The sequence below is a fragment of the Panthera tigris genome, chromosome C1, assembly GCF_018350195.1.
Source record: "Panthera tigris isolate Pti1 chromosome C1, P.tigris_Pti1_mat1.1, whole genome shotgun sequence".
Lineage (NCBI taxonomy): Eukaryota > Metazoa > Chordata > Mammalia > Carnivora > Felidae > Panthera > Panthera tigris.
Window position 1 is genome coordinate 110,466,875 of NC_056667.1, and position 13,822 is coordinate 110,480,696.

Genomic DNA, 13,822 nt, shown 5'->3' on the forward strand with positions numbered 1-13,822 from the left:
TTGTTCTTGTTTTGTTTGCCCTTAGGACCATTCCCAGAGATTTTAGATATTTGTTTTTATAATTTTCACGAGTTTCACTAGGGAGCAGGTCAGTAGAGCTCCTCGGGTCATACCAGAGCTTCCTCACCCAAGCTACCATGCTAGTTAACTGGCTTCACCAGAAACTTGCCTGGGGCAAAGACGTCCAGCACGCTGTCACTCCCAATCCATTACATCCCACTGTGAGTGTCAGGGATGCTGGCTCAATGCACTCATCAGGAGGTGGTTCCAGCCCTGGGCCTGGCTTCCTCCCACTCCCTAGCTGTCCATTCTACCCCTTTGCTGCATCTGTTAGGAGATGGATCCTGCAGGCCCCTTCTCAGGCATGCCTCCTGGGGTCTCTGGTCTATAATAAGCAGTTGTGGCTCTGACAAGCTGGGTATAACCACAAGTCAGGGCCTCCTTCACTATTGACTCACTTGTGCTGTCCTTTTTCAGATTGCTGGTCTTCATTGTCATTGGTACTGAGGCTCAGAACTAGGGACTATCCAAGCAAAAATGGCCCTTAAAGACCATCTGGTCCGGTGGCTTTCAACCCCAGCTACACTTTTAAATAAGCTGGGGAGTTTTTAAATTATCAATGTCAGGGTCCCCCACTCTAAATCAGTTAAACCAGAATCTCTGAAGGGGCAACTGGATGTTTGTAAAAATTCCCCAGGAGGCTCAAACGTACAGCCAGGATTGAGAACCATTTAATGCTGTCATTTAATCCCTTTATTTTACTGATGCCCAGAGAAGAGAATAGCTTGGCCACAGCTACACAAAGAGTGAGATTCGTTGTACGACTTTAGCCCAATTGTCTCAGCTTCGTCTCACCTCTGTCCCTCTTTATCAAGTACATCCTTACTTATTTCTCTGTCTCATCCAGTTATGCCTATAAGGCTGGCTCAACACAGAGCCGCCTACTTACTGCTATTCATGCTCATGTGAATTTTTTTTTTTTTTGAGAGAAAGTGCACGCACACAAGTAGGGTAGAGGGGCAGAGGGAGAGAGAGAGAGAGAGAGAGAGAGAGAGAATGGATCTTAAGCAGGCTCCACACTCAGTGCAGAGCCTGATACAGGGATGGATCCCACAACCCCGGGATCATGACCTGAACTGAAATAAAAAATCAGACACTCAACCAACTGAGCCACCCAGGCACCCCTTTGTGAAATTGTTCTTAAACAGCTTCCCCAGCTGTGAGCTCATTCTGAGCTGAACCAACACCTTCTGAGTCTCTGGCTACTTCCCCCACTGGGCTGATAATGGCCTCCATACCCAGCAAGTGCTCAACACAGCTGCCCTCCAAGAACAGTGGAGAACACACAGGGGCACAGGGGGTTGGGAGTCAGGCCTAGATCTGAATCCTGATTCCACCATGTAACCCTTCCTAAACTTCAGTTTTCCCCTCTGTAATGTGAGCTTAAAACCTCTACCTTCATTGTTGGGTGTACTGTAAAGCTCTGACTTCTAGATCTCTGCTTTGTGCAGTCTCCTTCCAAGGCCCTGGGAGGGGCTTCCACAGTTTTATGGTCACATTTTTTATTCTTTTTCATAAAAAGAGCCCCTCCCCCAAATGTTATCAGCCTCAGACTCCACCAAATTTGGCTCAGCTCTTCCCCACCCCACAGAGCTGAAAAAGACTGTGTTCATAAAGTGTGGGACATGCAGTAGATGTTCCACAAATGTTACTCCCTTCAGAACAGCCCAGAAAAGGGATGCAAAGAGAGACAGAACTATAGCTGGTGTGCTTGTTACATGTCCCCTTTAATGTCTCAACTGTTGCATTCAGCCATCCAGCCCCACTCCCCCACCCCGTTCCACGAGTGGCCTCTGGGCTCCAGACACAAGCCTGAGGGAAGCTAAGGCACCTGGCCCTCGAGCGAGGCCTCCTCAGCTCTAATGTGGCTGTGGATCCAGTCAAGGTAGCGGCTGACTTTAGTGTAAACGCCATAATTGTGGAGGCGCCCACAGCCCTCGCCCCAGCTCACCAGGCCCACCAGGAACGAGGTGCCGCGGAAGGATGCAACCATAGGCCCCCCACTGTCGCCCTCACAGGCATCCTGTGAGTCCCCAAGGATGCCCGCGCACAGCATGTTCTCAGAGATCATGTTGTGCATGGCCTTGATGCACTCGTTTTGAGGGACCACGGGGACCTTGATGAAGTTGAGAACAAAGGTGCGGTTTCTCTTGGTCTCGCTGCGATGGCCCCAGCCAGTCACCACCGTCTCCTGGCCAGCCTGGGTGAGCTCACGTTCCGCAAGGCCACTGTCAGGGAGGCAGATGGGCACGATGGTCTGTGAGAGGATGGCGGGCTGGGCCAGGCGGAGCAGTGCAATGTCATTGTCTGAGGTGCTTTTGCTGTAGTTGGGATGCATGAGGACCTCCTTGATGTCCAGGTCCATCTCCCACTTCTCCCTGCGCCGCAGGTCATACTCACCTATGGGGCAAGGGGGGCAGTCGGAGTGGTTGGGGGCAGCACCAGGGTCCGCAGCTGGAGCAGACGCCACACATCCCAGGCACTGCCATGGGCGCCACAAATCTCACATCCCTTCCAGGTGTCGTCTTAAAGGGGTGGAAGGCTGGTTGGAATTGAGGCCTCACTCACAGATGGGGCAGGGAGGCCTGGCGGCCGTGGGCAGTGAGCAGGGAGGCCAGGGACACAGAGAGGAGCCGCAAAGGGTGTGTGGAGCTACTGTGGTGCGGAGACACGCCTCTCCTGCCAGCACTGCTGGCCTGAGAGCAACGCAGCGACAAGCAACTGGGGGGGAGCTGACAGGGCAAGAACAGCAAGACACAAGACCCAGAGGGAAGAACCAACAGGACACAGGCTCTGCCGGGGAAGAAAGATCGGATCACACACCAGAGACAAGATCCTCCCCAGCAAGGCTGATGGCTCCTGGAGGGGCAGGGGTGGGGGAGTTGGAGATTCTAAGCCCAGTGCCACTGGAGGCCACTGGCCATTGGTTGTGTGGCAGATTATTGCAGGGAATGTGAATTGGTCATTCTCAATACAGCTTTTCCTTCTTTTTTCCGCATGGACAGTGGAGAGCCCCTTCAGAAACTGGTACAGAGTGGGGCCTGGACTCAGGGCCCCGGGGACCACTGCAGCTGCCTTGCTGTGGCAGATGCCAGAGTCTCTGCCACTCAGCTCCATCAGCTTCTCAGTCTGTGTGAAGCATGGCCCTGGAGCCAGGTGATGTAGATCCCTTGTGGGTGTCTTTACCCGACAGCACTGGACGTCCACACGGCCTGCTCCATGTGAGTGGGAGTGAAGAGGCGTGTGTGTGTGTGTGTGTGTGTGTGTGTGTGAGACGCCCCCCTCACTTTGCAAACACATGTGTGTAAGCACCTGGGCACCAGATTTGAAGAGAATCCCCACCTGCCATATACCAGGTGTCACTGTGTCTCAAATCCCACCAGGGGAGTGGCTTGGTCAGGGGAGCACTGAGGTCTCTTCTCCCCAGACACCTTCCGTGGAGCTCATGCCGCCTCTTGTTCAAGCACCCCGAGGATCAGGGTCCCCAAACCTGGCCAGGCTGCTGGCACCACCCCTCCTGGAGGCCTCCGAGGCCCCTCCTGCCCAGCCCCAGTCCGTACCGAGCCTGACCATGAGCTTCTTAGAGTCCTCCATGCAGTGGGCCGCTGTCAGCACCCAGGACGTGTGGATGAGCACCGCCCCGCAGGCCAGCTTCTTCTTTGAGTCCAGCAGGATCACCTGGAATGGGAGTGGGCAGTGACATCACCACAACTACCCCTGACAGCTCCAGGCCAGGGCCCATGGCGTGCAGCACAGCCATGGTTCTCAAGCCTGAGGTGCTGGCTGCGAAAGTGGATCTTTCCTGTTCCCTAGTCACACAGGCACAGACCCATGGCCCTTTGCTGGCATTTTCTATTTCTGCCTGTTTTACAGAGTTGTCCTGTTGTAGGGCCTCTCCCTGCCTTTGCCCATGCTGTTGCTGTAGTTATTCTCCACAGCACCCAGAGAGTTCTACTCACCCTTGGGGCTCAGGCTGGGACTCAAGTCCCCTGAGGAGCCTTTGAAGCCTGAACAGGGATCCCTTGGGGTTCCATCAGGCCCTGTCCCACTGGCCATCCTGGCTTTGGTCCCATTGAGTCGCTGTGTTTAGGAGCCTGACCCTCCCAGAATCTTTGAGCTCCCCAAGGCCTGCCAATCCCCTGCTTATTGATTTCTGTACCATCCAATGCCTGGGACCAAGTAAGTGTTAGCAGCCACGGTGAGGCTGGAGCGGTATTCAGGGTCAACCATCCCTCCCACCTCTCTCCCAAGCAAAACACCTCTCCCATGAGCTGGGCCTCCACCTAAAATTCCACTGGCAGTGCATTATCTTTCCGGCTCTTTACTAAAATGATGGCTTGCCTTCCTGTACGTCCACCACATGCCCCTGTGCTCAGCCCATCCGGCCCTGGCTGCTATCCCCCATCAAGTACCTCCAGCTTTCCCCCCAGCTTTCCCTGAAATGGCTCCGCCATTAGCACAGCCCCCCACCCCAAGCGAAAGCAGCGTTTCCCCTCCCCATCTGGGCATCCTGAGTGGGGGAACTCCCAGCAGGGGCTTTGTGATTCCTCACCCAAGAGGCTGCTTCTCCTCTCACCTGCCAGGGGCTCTCCCCCCATCCGGATAGCTTCCCATTGACGAGCCTTGGATCTATTTGGTCAGCTTGGCTTGTGTCACGTTTCACAGTCTTGCGCTTCTTCTCCATTCGCCTCCCTGGCCTCCCACAGGGGAACTTCACTGAAGTAGGGGAAGCTGGTGAGCTCCTGCCGGGTACTGCTCCCTGAGACTGCTCCCTCACCTTTGTCAACTTCCTGCCTGCAGCCTAGTTTGCCCCATTGTAGGGGTAAAGGCATATGTGATGCTTAGGGACCCAGTTACAGTAACCTGAAAATCCCCTCTGTTTGACTCTGGCAAGAGTCAGACCAAGCAGCATCACTACCCATCCGTGTGTCCTTGGTCAGGTTGTTAAACTTCTCAGAATTCCCAGGGCCACTGGGAGTAATCCCTGAGAGACATAAGTAAAGTCTCATGCTGGGATGCCACCAAGCTCCTAACACAGGTAAGAGATTATGGGGAGGAAGTGGTGGGCGTTCCTGGAGAGCCCCCAAAGTAGCTCTGAGCACAGTCGTGAGGTCCTCTGCCAAGGGGAGAGAGCATGTGATGGAGCACGGAGGGCTGGGAGGGCTGCCAGAGTCTGCTCATGATGGACCATACATGCCAGGCTGAGAGATTTAGACTTGTAGGAGCAATGGGCAACCATCAGCAGGGGGATTGCATAGTGGCAGAGAATGGAGACAGCAGCAACAAAATTCCAGAAGCCAGACATGGTAGCTGACTTGGCTATCTGAGAAAGCAAAAATCTCAGCCAGTAATAGGGGATTCTAGGAGCTGACTGCTTTTATTACCAAACACCACTGCCCCCTGCCTCAGTGCTTCCGAATAACACAGTATAGGTAGGACTGCAGACAGAAATGTTGAGTTTGGAAAGGAAACTACTAAAGCCCTAGACCTCTGTGCCAACCCCCCAGTGGCTTGACTCTCTTCTCCAAGCATGCAGAAGTCCATAGGGGTATTCTCTGCACAGGGGGAACCAGAGACTGTGCATAGCCACAGGAAAGAGTGATGTGCAAGACTGACCAGAGGGAGTAACCCAGACATCTGCAGCTTCCCTGCTCCACTCCAGGGGGCTGGACTCTTCCCTGCTCTACTCCAGGGGGCTGGACAGCAGGCTGGACCCACCCAAACATGAACCTGGGGGATTCCTCTCAGGAAATGGCCTAAACACCTGACGGGCTGGGCAGTAGGGATTCTTCCAGGTGACCTGGGCTTTCCAATGGCCTCACAGGAACACCCATAGGCCACCAGGTCCACCAGGCATTTCCTTGTAAGTTCCTGTGAATCTCTATTTCAAAATAAAAAGTGAGACATTTCTTCTAAGTAAATGGATTGGAATACAATGTTGTGGAACGCTCCCTGAAAGAACACAAAGTCAAAGAAATGAAAAATAGAAGGATAATAAAATGAAAAGAGCAACCCAGAGGAAAAAGACCTGAATAATAGGATGTCCAAAAAGAGAGAACAGAGAAAGCAGCAGGGAGATTATCAAAGAAATAACTAAGGAAATGTGCCCTGAGGCCGAAGATATGGGTGCACCTAGGGCACTGTAGGTCGAATGACACAAGACCCATGGTGAGGAGCAACCTGCTAGAGTTCATTATACCAGTTGTAAAACTCTCACTTCCTTGTACATATACAAAGTTGATAAAATGTATAAGAAGGAGAAGCCAGAGGTATAAGGGGAAATGGGATGCCAGACTGGACAAGGTGTCTTTAGAAAATAAAGCCAGTGGGACCTCATCAAAATAAAAAGCTTCTGCACAGCAAAGGAAATAATCAGCAAAACTAAAAGGCAACTGACAGAATGGGAGAAGATATTTGCAAACAACATATCAGATAAAGGGTTAGTATCCAAAATCTATAAAGAATTTATCAAACCCAACACCCAAAAAACAAATAATCCAGTGAAGAAATGGGCAAAAGACATGAATAGACACTTCTCCAAAGAAGACATCCAGATGGCCAACCGACACATGAAAACATGCTCAACATCACTCATCATCAGGGAAATACAAATCAAAACCACAATGAGTTACCACCTCACACCTGTCAGAATGCTAACATTAACAACTCAGGAAACGACAGATGTTCGTGAGGATGTGGAGAAAGGGGAACTCTTTTGCACTTCTGGTGGGAATGCAAACTGGTCAGCCACTCTGGAAAACAGTATGGAGGTTCCTCAAAAAATTAGAACTACCCTATGACGCAGCAATTGCACTACTAGGTATTTATCCTAAGGATACAGGAGTGCTGTTTTGAAGCGGCACATGCACCCCAATGTTTATAGCAGCGCTATTGACAATAGCCAGAGTATGGAAAGAGCCCAAATATCCATCAATGGATGAATGGATAAAGAAGATGTGGTATATATACACAAAGGAGAATTACTCAGCAATCAAAAAGAATGAAATCTTGCCATTTGCAACAACATGGATGGAACTAGAGGGTATTATGCTAAGCGAAATAAGTCAGAGAAAGACAAATATATGACTTCACTCATATGAGGACTTTAAGATACAAAACAGATGAACATAAGGGAAGGGAAGCAAAAATAATATAAAAAGAGGGAGGGGGACAAACATAAGAGACTCTTAAATATGGAGAACAGAGGGTTACTGGAGGGGTTGTGGGAAGGGGGATGGGCTAAATGGGTAAGGGGCATTAAAGGAATCTATTCCTGAAATCATTGTTGCACTACCTGAAATCATTGTTGCACTATATGCTAAGTAACGTGGATGTAAATTAAAAAAATAAATTAAATTAAAAGAAAGAAAGAAAGAAAGAAAGAAAAAAAAAAAGAAAGAGAGGAAGGAAGGAAGGAAGAAAGAAAGAAAAAAAAAAAAATAAAGCTAGCCGGAGTAGTGGAGGAAGATACCAGAGGTCTGGTCCCCTACATCCGCTCACAGTTTGGGAGATGAGTGACCTATGGGCTCATGCTCCTCCGGAAAATTGTCCCCAAGGTGAGCAGGGGCACCTGGAGGGAGGCAGGTAAGTGAGGAAAAGAGCAGGTGGGGGCACCCCCCAAATCTGGGACGGACCCCAGGACCGAGCACGCGGAGCAGGGGTGGCGCATTTCCTCGCTGGCTCCTCCGAAGCCTCCCCGGGCCGCCCCCTCCCCGGGTTGGGGGGCTCACCCGTGGGCTCGCACTGCAGGTGGTCGTCCCCCAGCTTGTAGCCCGGCGCGCAGCTGCAGCGGCGCCCGCCCTCCTCCTCCAGGCAGTAGTGCGCGCAGCCGCCGTTGTCCAGCGAGCAGTTGGAGAAGCTCACCTCTGCGCGGACAAGGGAGGGGGCGCCGGGAGGGCACGGTGGCGCGGCGCGACCGGCCCCCCCCCGCTCCGCGGGGGCCCCTTCCCTTTTCCCGCTCCCACCCCCTCCCCGCCCCGCGGGGCCCGACCGCTCGCCCCTACCCCCGCCCCCCCTCCCCGCCCCCTACCGCGGCCGGCCCTCTCTCACCGTATAGGCAGAAGCGGCCCTCCCAGCCCGGGTCGCAGTCACAGCGGAAGGCGCTGATGCCGTCGATGCAATTGCCGTGCCCGCAACACGGGCTGTCGCACGGGTGATCGGGGGGTGGGGCCACGCACTGGTCCTCGTCTGCGACATGGCGAAGGGGTGTCACTGGTGCCGCCAGCCCGTCCCCGTCCCTCCTGCGGCCCAAAGAACCCGAGGGGGCACGGGCACAGCGGCCTGGGATGGAGAGCGCACTCACCGATGTACTTGGCCCAGAAGGCCAGCTGTGGAGAGAAGGGGCAGCATGAGGGGCCGTCAGCCCGTGTGTGCCTGGGGAGCCCGCGGGTCCCCTCCCGGGTCCCACCCAGGTGGGGCAGGGGAGGGAAAGGCTTGTCGGGCGGTGGCCAGCCAGGGTAGGGCCACACTCCTCCTTGCCCGCACCTCCTTTGCCATCTCCACCCCACCTCCCACTCACCCCACCCTACCCCCTTTGCGTCTGGAAGCCTGCTCTCTGGACTGTCTGCTACCACAACAGCCTCTGTAGGGGAAGGGACCCCAAATCCCTCACCAGGCTGCTCAGCCTCCTTCTTGCCCCCATCACTCCTTTAGGCTTTTCTGGACCTCTCATGCTCATGGTCTTTCCCTAAGCCAGCTTCTCAAAGTTGAGACCTTGTGGGTTAGATGCTGATTGCTGGTTCGGAAGGTCTGCTGGTCTAACCAAGTCCCTGCTGCTGCTGATGGTCTGGGGCCACCACACCTGAGATCCACTGCTGGATGCCTAACACCAGCAGGCCCCTGCAGCAGTGGCTGTGCTCTGTGGGGCCTGGGAGATCTTAGGGTGAGGTGGGAGAGCCATGGGAGGGATGTGATCTGCTCAGATGGTGGCTGCAGATAGTCCTTTGGGCGTCAGCCGAGGAAGCCATTTGGGAAAAGAGGCCGTGGGGATCTAGGCCACGAGGTAGCAGCCAAAGGGGCAGACCAGAGCTCCCCCTCAGCCTGGGAAGGCCCTACAGACAGCTCAGAAGGGGCCCCCTGGTGGCAGCACAACTCTTTGTCCTAGTAGTTCAAGTAGGCCCTTGGGGATGGAGGGGGTCTGAGTCCTGTATCAGAGAGCCACCTCTCTTACCAATCCATCCTTCCACCTCAGGGCCACCACAGAGCCCTGGGAGCCAGAGAGGACATGGGCTCTTCCCTCAGATCCCCTGAGCAATCAGATTTAGCCCCTTGAGAATTTGAACTGAGGCACAGAGCAAGTGCATGTGAACAGACATCAGGACAGACACCCTGATGGGCAGGTGCGTGGCTGGAAGCAGAGAAGGTGGCATTTTGGCCACAGAGAACAGGCGAGGCAGTAGTGGCCAGTGGCGGGCAGAGAGCAGGCTGAACTTCCTGCAGTGGGACTGTTGGGAATCCCAGCCTAAGGCTTCCCCGACTCCCAAGAGGGCCTCAGCAGTGGAGCCCCAGCTTGCTCATCCTGCAAGCCCCCGCTGGCCACCAGCCTACCCGCCCTCTTCAGCCAGCGCTGCAGCCTTACTGTGTCATCCACATTTTGGAAAATCTCCTGGGCCTCCTCCAAGTCACAGATCTCCTCCACGCACTCCCGCTCCAGGCTGCCGGCCCGGAGCTCCTCCAGGAAGGTGTTGGCTCGCTTGCGGATCCGCAGCACCCGGTGGGCGAGCTCTCTGCTGGAGAACACTGAGTCTGGTTTGGGAGGAGGGGGAGCTCACTTTGGTGGAGGGGCCTGAGGTGGGTGGGTGCTGGGGTAGGGGCCGCACTGCAGGGAGCCCAGTGAAGCCAGGAGGGGTTTTGTCTCGGACCCTCCAGACTTAAGACCCCTTCTCCTCTGCCCTCTTCCTCCACAGACAGCAGATGGCCGGCCTTGGAGGACAGAGGACTTGGCCACTCGTGTGCTGAGCCAGGCAGCCCTCCCTTGGGACCCAGCCTGAGCTCCATGTGTGACCTTGAGCGGGTGGCTTTGCCTCTCTAAACCTCAGTTTATTTATGCAAACATGAGGAATAATGGTGTCAGATGGCACAGGGCCTGACACAGAACTGAGCACCCAGTGCTACATGCTGCTGTTATTACCAAGACTGCAAAGTTCAGTCGGTGGCATTTCTCTGAGTACCCCTGTGCCACCCTGTGTTGATGCTCTCCCTCCTCCCTCCCAGCTCCTCCTTGACCTCCCTAGCAGGGAGGAGCACTTCCCAGCCTTCCCTTCAGGCAGGCACCGCTGGAGGACTGCAGACCTGTCTCCAGAGCTCTGAGAGGTGTCTGTTGGGGACAGCTGGGATGGAGGGACCAGGTCAGGGAAGTGAGGAAGAGAGGCTGGAGGGGCTGATGCAAAGGCCAGGAAAGGAAGGCATCAGAGTCTGGATAAAGAAGCCAAGTGGACCACAGGTGGGAGTGAACCCCGCCCCCCCCCCCCACCCCAGGCAGATGAGCAGCTCAGGAACAGGCACAAATGCCAACAGTAGCTGGTGTGCCTGGGGCGAGGGCGACACTGGCAACTCATTCCCTCTCAGGCCTCAGAAGGTGCCCTGGTTTCCTCCTGTTGGCTGTGGGGGCTGAGGGAGGGGTGGGGCAGGACTGTCACCTCTCAGGTCACTGCCTTGGAGGAGAGGCCGCCCTGCAGCTGGGTGGGGTGGTGGCCAGGCCTGGCTTTGGCTGTTGAGGGAGCAAGTACTTGGGTGGAGGGGAAAGGCCCCGGGGGACTCTGTGGCCTACTCCCAGGCTGGAGGAAGGAGCTTCGGGACATGACCCCCAGGGCTAACTGCATCACAACAGTAGTCTGCTGTCACAGCTCCCCCCCACACCCCGCAGCCTCCACCCACCAGGGAGTAGCTGCTGGGTTCCAACAGCTGGCCTGCAGGGGACTGTCAGTCACTTCCTCCCCATGTGTGCCTCTCACCTCCCCATGAGGCCCAGAGGAGATGCTGTGCGGTGTGAGGGCCTTGTGTGGCCTGAGAGGGCCTGTGAAGACCGGGAGGGTCCCAGGGAGGGAGTAGCGTGGCCTTACCAGGAGGAGCTGGTGTGGCGGAAGTTCCCCAGATGGTCACCAACAGGAAGAGGCTTGAGAGTTGCCACATTCTGAAGTTGCTGACACCTGTCTGAGGAGGACTCCTGAGCTTCCAGAAGCCCCACCAGCCCTGCTCTGCCTGCTGGCCGGCCCCCCGAATGGCAGCTGAATGCAAGGACTGAGGCTGGGGGGGTGGTCCCTGTTCCCTAGACAGAGAACCACTGGCACCTCAGTGTCCTTGCCTATGTGGGGCTAAGGTCACAGCATTTCCCCAGAGTCTGAGGGATGAAGAGAAAAGGAAGAAAGGGCATGGAGTCCTGGGGAAGATCAAAGGTGACTCAGCACAAAAGGGCCATGGCAGCTGAGCCCAGAATGTTCCTGCCCTTCTTTGTCCTGTTCTTTGGTGAGGGTTAGAGGGTGGTGCCATTGCTGATCTGATGGCCAGGCTAACATTTATTGGACATTCGTGGTGTTTTCCCAGCAATTGGTACATGGTTCAGAAGCCAGGCCACCAAGTCAGACCATTTGGTGCAAATCCCAGCTCCGGGACAGCAATACTGGGCAGGATACCTAACTGCTCCTTGTCTCAGTTTCCTCATTTGTAAAATGGTTAGAAAAGCTGTCATTTCTGCCTTATTGGGGTTACTGTGAGAATAAAATACAATGCTCTAAAGACAGGGTTTGTACACAGCAAACGCTCAGTAAATATCGGCTTAGACGAGTGAAGTAGCTTACTAAAAACCCACAGCCAGGACACAGCAGAGCTAGGACCTGGCCCCAGGCCTAGAATCCTAGCCCCTGCCCCAAACTACCGGCTGCCCTACAAAGCCCCAGAAGTAGCCCTGCCAGCTGGAAACCTAGGAGGGAGCCCTCCGCTGCCTCCAAGCCCCAGGGGTAGGCCTGCCTGCCCCATCTGCAACCTCCCCCACTCCCCAGGTTTAGAGGTGAGGTGGGGGAGGACAGCTCCTGGGCTCCAAGCTGCCCCTGACGATGTCCTTCGTCCCTGGAGGAGCTCTGACAACTTCTCCTTGCCTCAGAGTCTGGGAAGAAGGCCCCTTGGAACTGTGGCACCCAGGCCTGAGGAATGCCAGCAAGCGCCCAGGCCGGCCTTGTGGCAGGGCCCTGATTTCCCATTAGCCCAAGCTCTAGCCAGCCTCTCGAACCCTGGCTGGAGGATTCAGCCTTCACATCTGCCCATCCCTCCTCCACCCCCCTCACAGACCTGCCTCGAAGGGGACTTACTGGGGTGGGCCAGGGAGAAATTGCAAGGTCGCCGTCCTGCCGCCATGACAGTCTGGACCTCGAGTTAATCCATAACCGCAAATATTTGCTTGGCCCTCAGTGCTGAGGCCGCCCCCTCCACAGATAAACAAACAGGCTCCCAGCTCAGGATGGCCTGGTTTGCCCAAAGCCCACCTTTGTCCACCAATTGGTGCCAACCAGGAGGGAGGGAGAACTTGTCAAGCTGTCTCCAGATGTGGTCTCATTTTGGCCTCACAGTGGCTGCCTAAAGGAGGGACCTTGTCCTTATGTTGCAGATGGGGACATTTTTACCCAGATATATTGCAGTTTTCCCCAGACCAGCGCAATTGGTAATGATCCCATATTTCACCAAATCTAGGATGCCATTAACTGTAAGATGCACCTATTTTATGTGCTAGTATAAAAGGAGGAAAAAACACTGTCAATTACATAGTGATACACTATCCCGATTTCTGATTTTTGTGCTGAAAAGATAAGCTTCTCAGGGTCCCTGCCACGTGAGTGCCAGGCACTGGGCTAGACCCTCAGCTCCAGTCACCCCTATAGCTGCCCCCTACAATGGCACATGGCTACTCTTATAATCTCTCCTTTGCAGATGAGGACACTCAGAAATCTCTTATTCGTTGCCCAAATTCACCAAGCTGCTAAGTGGCAGACCTGGAGTAGACTCAGGTCTTCCTGGCACCTCTTGGCCACTTTTGTAAACAAGTGAGAAAAACAGACTGGGTCCCAGAAAGGCTGTTAGGACGCTGGGAAAGAGCCCTGGCGCTGGTCCTTAAGTCTGCCAACATTTATTAGGCATCTTGCTTCCCTGCATGCACCATATGGGACATGCACCCATTTCTCCCATATCCAACTGGCTACCGGAGGACTTGACCACACCCCTCAAAGCTGGAGCCCCTGCAGGGGGCATGTGACCCTGCCCCCATTGACCTCTGGGACTGCACAGGAAAGTCACCTGACCCGGGGGTCGATCAGATTCTCTACCTCGGTCCCAGGAGTAGGGCCTCCGAACTCTCATTCCACTGTGAGCACTGGCCTGGGCGTCCGTGTCTGGGCCTAAAGCAGAGGAAGCTGAGGAGGAGGAAGATACAGATGAGTGAGAGAGGCAGAGACAGGAGACCTTAGACACCCAGGAAGCTGAGGGAGCAGCAAGGCGAGGCCCCTACCTCCTGAGTGGGCACATCCTGGCTTTAAGCTCTTGAGGGTCCTCTCCTCTCCTAGGAAACCCCCCTCTTTCCTTAACTTCCCTTAAATTGACTGGGGCAGCTCTGGATCCTACCATGGGAGGCCACCTAGGCGAGTGCAGCACCATGCCTGGGCTGTGGGGCTACAAGCCCTCGTGCTGCCCACACAGGCACTTGAGAAGGCAAAGAACAGGGTGAGGGGAAACCGGCACAAGCTGGGGTGGCCAGGGAAGGCTGCTGGAAGAGGTGGGG

The 13,822-nt window shown here is 55.0% G+C and overlaps 1 protein-coding gene across 4 annotated transcripts; it reads right to left on the bottom strand.

Annotated features, from left to right (window-relative positions):
* Positions 1 to 1,672: 1,672 nt before the first annotated feature.
* PROC (protein C, inactivator of coagulation factors Va and VIIIa) lies at positions 1,673 to 13,442 on the bottom strand. 4 transcript variants are annotated; one of them, XM_042994187.1, is made up of 9 exons: positions 12,363 to 12,408; positions 11,121 to 11,207; positions 9,638 to 9,804; positions 8,363 to 8,387; positions 8,110 to 8,247; positions 7,791 to 7,925; positions 4,637 to 4,776; positions 3,621 to 3,738; positions 1,673 to 2,460 (listed from the first exon to the last, which is right to left on the bottom strand). In XM_042994187.1, exons 1-9 carry the CDS (start codon positions 12,406 to 12,408, stop codon positions 1,883 to 1,885), a joined length of 1,434 nt encoding a protein of 477 aa, XP_042850121.1. In that variant the 3' UTR covers positions 1,673 to 1,882. The 4 variants fall into 4 exon arrangements, with proteins under 4 accessions (XP_042850121.1, XP_042850122.1, XP_042850124.1 ...); XM_042994188.1 differs by having other exon boundaries at positions 9,638 to 9,788; positions 11,121 to 11,211; XM_042994190.1 differs by lacking the exon at positions 12,363 to 12,408 and adding an exon at positions 13,371 to 13,442 and having other exon boundaries at positions 1,674 to 2,460; positions 11,121 to 11,211.
* Positions 13,443 to 13,822: the final 380 nt, after the last annotated feature.